At 44.0% G+C, this 5227-nt stretch overlaps 1 protein-coding gene and 1 long non-coding RNA gene across 2 annotated transcripts; one reads left to right on the top strand and one right to left on the bottom strand.

Annotated features, from left to right (window-relative positions):
* Window positions 1-6: 6 nt before the first annotated feature.
* On the top strand, window positions 7-1406 carry METTL23 (methyltransferase like 23). The gene is made up of 4 exons (XM_008640562.2): window positions 7-24; window positions 113-350; window positions 688-772; window positions 1075-1406. The coding sequence occupies exons 2-4, from the start codon at window positions 230-232 to the stop codon at window positions 1274-1276; spliced, it is 408 nt and encodes a 135-aa protein (XP_008638784.1). The 5' UTR covers window positions 7-24; window positions 113-229; the 3' UTR covers window positions 1277-1406.
* On the bottom strand, window positions 1229-4702 carry LOC103621712. Its single transcript, XR_001864931.1, has 2 exons — window positions 3135-4702; window positions 1229-2624 (listed from the first exon to the last, which is right to left on the bottom strand). It is a non-coding gene; the product is annotated as an uncharacterized LOC103621712 (long non-coding RNA).
* Window positions 4703-5227: the final 525 nt, after the last annotated feature.

The raw sequence follows: 5227 nt of genomic DNA, 5'->3' as shown, positions 1-5227 counted from the left end.
CGTCCCGGCAAGCGCGTGCTGGAGGTCCCGCACGCTCCCCGCCCCGTACCCCCTCTCTTGACCCGCGGGCCAGGCTCCGCCCGCGGTCTCCACGAACGCGCTCTGGTTTCAGATCGGTGCCGGTGTGAGTCTCCCCGGCGTGGTGGCCGCCAGGTGCGGTGCCCAGGTGATCCTGTCCGATAGCGAGGAGCTGCCCCGCTGCCTGCAGAGCTGCCGCAGCAGCTGCCTCATGAACCACCTACCCCACGTGCCTGTCCTAGGCCTCACCTGGGGCCGGATGTCTCCAGAGCTGCTCTCTCTTGCTCCTATAGACATTATTTTAGGCTCAGATGTCTTTTTTGACCCTAAAGGTACGTTAATGCTCTCAGGTATCTTTGGTTTGTGACTGCAAAGACTTCGTGTCCAAGCAGTGCTGGGAGCAGTGTCAATAGATCAGGTGACACTGTGCTACTGACCTTGTTACTCTGGGGTAATTCTAGTTTAGAGCTGTCATAAATGTGGCTGAGGGTGGGGGAAGAGAAGACGAAATAATTAACTAAGTCCCTTCATGCCGTGCTTGGGTCTCTCATACAGATACACTGTGCTTGCATTGATTTGTAATTACCATGGCATAGAACCAAGCAGATTAATTCCCACCTGGAATCCAGAGACTAACCCAAACTGCTTTATCTCCCCCAAACTCCACAGACTTTGAAGATATTTTAACTACGATTTACTTCTTGTTGGAGAAGAACCCACATGCTCAATTCTGGACAACTTATCAAGTCCGAAGGTAAATTTTTACGTATTTAAAACTCAAATCTTAACTCCTGTCTCAGCTGTGGACGAGTGTTAACTCCTCTGTGGCAGCACCACTCTGCCTCAGAAAAGCTCCTTATTGTGAGTCAGGCTGCTTTTGCCCAGTAAATCCTGGAGGTAACAAAATCTGAAAATAATCCAAGAACCACCAATTTGCTGTTGAGTTCTACTCAACTGTTACAAACCCAGCTGTGTTGTACTGAAGTTTGGTGACAGCCTGCTCGAGTTACTGTAGCAAAGCCTGGGTTAGGTTTTCACACAGTTTCCTCCCCTTAGTGCTGACTGGTCTATCGAGGCTCTGCTCTACAAATGGAAACTGAAGAGCATCCACGTTCCCTTGCATTCCTTTGGTGCAGACAAAGAGCACTTGGCCAGCTCCTCTCTGCCAGGAAGACACACAATTGAAATGATGATCATCTCACTAGCACAGTCAGATGGCACTTCAGTTTATTCCACTTTAGATTTCAGTACAAGGTGATACTCAGCTGTTCGCTGTAGCACAGAGCTGCAGAGAACAGTCCTGTTTACAGCAAACCTCATGGATATTTTGGGGAAGCAGCAATTCTTAAAACATGCACTGTAAAAATAAAGCTGTTTGGTTTCCCAGCTATGGCTTTTGAGAAATTTCTGTTCCTCCCCCAAGCCCGTGAAATAGTTCAGAGCTTCAATTCCATCATGTGAGCCACTACACAACAGAATTTAACCTGGAAATCCACAAGATCCAACCTAAATCCACAACTTCAGCTATGAAAAGGTAACTGCACTCTTTTCAAAATGAAAACCATCCCTTTAAGATCCCTTTACCAGGAGAATCCTTCCCAAAGATCCACATACGAAAGCCAGCCCCTCTGTTTACTGTGCTAACCTGGAACATACAAACTCCTCAGTTTGTAGAAAAGTACTTTTAATCCTCAACAAAGCCACACTGCCAGTGTTCAGATGTTTCCATTCCCATTTAACATACATGCATAAGATAAAACAAGGCATTACAATAACCCTTGACACAGGATGTTTGAAGTTACAAGTCATTTGGTACCAAATCAAGAGAAATCATCACTGTAAAGATCAGCCCCCGTCAAGCAGCAGCCTGGCGAGCCAGGGCAAGCACACAGCAATGCAATTATTAGTACTGCTCAGTGTGGACCTCCCACAACACCATCCCAGGACCTGGCTGGTTCTGCGTTCATGGCCTGGTGTGTTACCAGTTGCCACACAATATTGGGTTAGTCACAATGCTAATTAAAATTTGCCCACAGTAATTTAAAACCAACCCCAGTGGATAAAATTTATAAGCAGTAGAATGCATTTGGTTACTATATTGAAGTTAAACATTGACAGTATAATTGCAGAAATCTTTTCAAGCTAAAATAAGCTGACCCAAGACATTAAGTTGAGAAAAGTTAACACAGAAAAAATGTTTAATATTAACTACAGAGACAGTGGGTATAGTACAGAATGTCTTAAGCAAAAGATACACCAATCAGTACTTACAAAGGAATGAACCATTTCTTTGCTTAACATTACAATTCTCATATATAAGTTCATAAATGTAGGTTGGTAAGTTTTACCATTCTGGAAAAAATAAGGTGTGTATATCATCAGCTAGATGTGCTCACTGTATGCTCCATTTTTTTTACGCAAGGCCCGGGTGACTGGAAGTGCAGTTGTCAGGCATTTTAATTAACTGGACAGCCATTTGTTTCTGCACGACAAGGCATCGTTACACAGGAGCAATCAGGAGACAACAGGAAACAGCCAAGCACTCTGCACTGCAACACGCCACCTTAACAGCTAACCAGCATTACTCAACTGCTACACAACTGCGCCTAGTGCACAAAAATACATAAGAGAAGAGATTAGAATTGAGTCTGGTAAAACAATCCTTGCAAATATCAACTGTCACCTGAAAAGATTTCTACCAATTTGAATTTGAAGATGCTATTTTAAGTCAAAGTTGTTCTTTCTTAAAAAAAAAAGAATTTACAGTAAGTTTCAAGTTGAAGTTTTGCAGAATTTTATTTAAGGAATCAAGACAAAATTGAGAATACTTTTTGACAGTTAGCTATCAGCATATAATGGCTGCATGATTCCTCAGTATGAAACTGGAGGCAGCAAGTTACCATTAGTTCTTATTTCCAATAGAAGTCAGCACTATATAAACAAAAATGAAGTTTTACCTCAAATATCCAAGCCAATAATGAAATCGGTAGTCGTTCACTTCACTAAATTACAAGAAATTTGAATAACAGCAACAAAATGGCACATAAAATGTAAAATCTGCCACTTGAGGCGCAACTTAAACAAGTAAAAAGTTAGACAAAATGTTACAAAATAACCTTTTCAACAGCTGGTTGCTCGGCCAGGGTCTCTCCAATGGGCTGAAGACTCAAGCGATCTTTTCCCCCCAAAGGCGTCCTTTATGTGGGTTCTCATTTAGCTGAAGCATCTAGGTTTGAAGAGAGAAAAGTTCAGCCAGGTTTCTACCTTGTCTATTTTGGGTGTGGATGACTTCAGGGATACTTCTAGTTGTGTTTCAACTGGCTTTGCCTAATTTAATTAAGTTTTAGGAATTTCCACAGTCTTCCACCTCCCCCCTCTTTTTGAAGTTGCTTTACTTCAGAGGCCAAATGTAGGGTTCGGTCAAAATAGTTTAGTTACAAAGGAGAATAAACACCAGGCTGTAGATCAAGCCACCATTAACTTCAATTCAGCCTGTTCAACACTCTATTATTCCAAGTTCTATAAAAGTTACAAAACTAATACTTCTTCATAAAGACTTAACTAAACTCTAATTAGCATTCAAAACCGAAAATGTGACTAATTTTGCTACAATTACCTAACTTCAGAGCTAGCTCAGGCCCTTTCCTTTTAAAAAACAGGACCAAACAGTTTGAAAGGTTAAAGACACACTATCCTTTCCCCACCCGGTGTATCCTTAGATGCCTCTTCAAGATGTAGACTTGAGGAAAAACTAGTTTCCGTGGTTTTCTCTTGCAAGGAATTTGCCACTTTTCTAGGACAGTTATTACCTCCAGTCAGTACAACGGCCACTGAACCGATCTTCCGTTCTAAAAGGATAGTGTATCTTTAACAGTGTAAGACAAACCTGCTCCAACACACGCCCACAGAAACTGGTCCCTGGAGGATCAGCCAAATCAGTTAAAATCTGCAATACTGGCCAATATTCTTTTAGCAAACAGGAGACCGCAGCTTTAAAGGGGAAAATGCAGATGTTGGATAAATACAGTAAGAAATAGTCATTTTCATCATAGGTTGCGTCTCATACAATATTTTATTAAAACCAAGGCATTAATCTTGCAATAAAACATTTTCTCTGTTAAAAAAAAAAATTCTCCGTAGAAAACCCTTCAGTAATTATTTCCCTAAATCAATAACCAAAAAGCACTGCTCAAGAAAAAAAAAACCAAAACCAACAACTAACAATGTGCCCCACTAGGATTCACTTGGTTCAGGCTATTAATGTTCCAAGAACTACCCAACACCCCACCTAAGTGCTCTAATAAAGTAACATGCATCCTGTGCTGATCCCGAGGTACATTACCATGTTCCTAGGAGGATACAGCTCCTTCTTCTTCCGGAGACTTGGGAGGGCTCTTAGACCTGGATCTAGAGTTGGATTCTCTCTTTGAGGCAGGGGGAGGGCTTCTAGATCTGGACCGGGATCTCGACCTGGACCGGGATCTGGAGACAGATGAGGACTTTGACTTGGATCTCCTGGCAGACCTGGACTTGGAGGTGGAGCGAGACCGAGAGCGTGTGCGAGACCGGGATTTCGATCGACTGTAGCGGGACCGACTGCGGGACCTAGAGCGGCTCCTGCTTCTAGATCGGCTGCGACGGCGTCTTCTAGGGCTAAAACATACCAGAAAAAAAAAAAAAAAAAAAAAAAAAAAAAAGGCGCGTTAAAAGTTTTTCACGGGTCATGCACGGACTGGAGCGAGTGCTGCGGGACAGGGAAGGCGGAACAGGACGCACGTGGGCAAGAAAATGAGTGTTACGAGGGCGCCATTGTTCAGAGCGAATGGCCGGGGGCTAAATCTACTAAGGGCGAAACCCTTCCACTCCGAGGGAACCTCAGGTGCCTTTGCTAGTAAACCTCCAGTAAACCCCCGCTTCCTCTTCCCAGCCCCGCCGCGAAACTCGCCGGGAAAAGAACACAGAACCCCACAATCGGTCCGGTTGGAAGGGACAACAGTGGGTCACCCGCTCCAACCTCCCTGCTTAAGCAGGGTCGTCCTAGAGCACACGGCTCAAGTTTGTGCCCATACGGTTCAGTGACGGAGACTTCACCACCTCTCTAGGCAACCAACATGAAAACAAACGGCTCCCACTGCACAGGCGCATAGCTAAGGTTCATCTCGTTTACTGCCCAAACTCCGCTGCCCGTTCCGCGGCTCTCACCTGCGGC

The sequence above is a fragment of the Corvus brachyrhynchos genome, unplaced genomic scaffold (genome assembly GCF_000691975.1).
Source record: "Corvus brachyrhynchos isolate BGI_N302 unplaced genomic scaffold, ASM69197v1 scaffold148, whole genome shotgun sequence".
Classification (NCBI taxonomy): Eukaryota; Metazoa; Chordata; class Aves; order Passeriformes; family Corvidae; genus Corvus; species Corvus brachyrhynchos.
The sequence above is the reverse complement of the archived record's forward strand: the minus strand, read 5'-3'. Positions and strand labels throughout refer to the sequence as shown.

Coding starts and splice junctions, on each gene's coding strand:
- METTL23 (XM_008640562.2), top strand. CDS start 230: ATGAACCACCTACCCCACGTGCCTGTCCTAGGCCTCACCTGGGGCCGG. Junction 351..687: donor TGTCTTTTTTGACCCTAAAG/GTACGTTAATGC, acceptor CAAACTCCACAG/ACTTTGAAGATATTTTAACT. Junction 773..1,074: donor ACAACTTATCAAGTCCGAAG/GTAAATTTTTAC, acceptor TCCTCCCCTTAG/TGCTGACTGGTCTATCGAGG.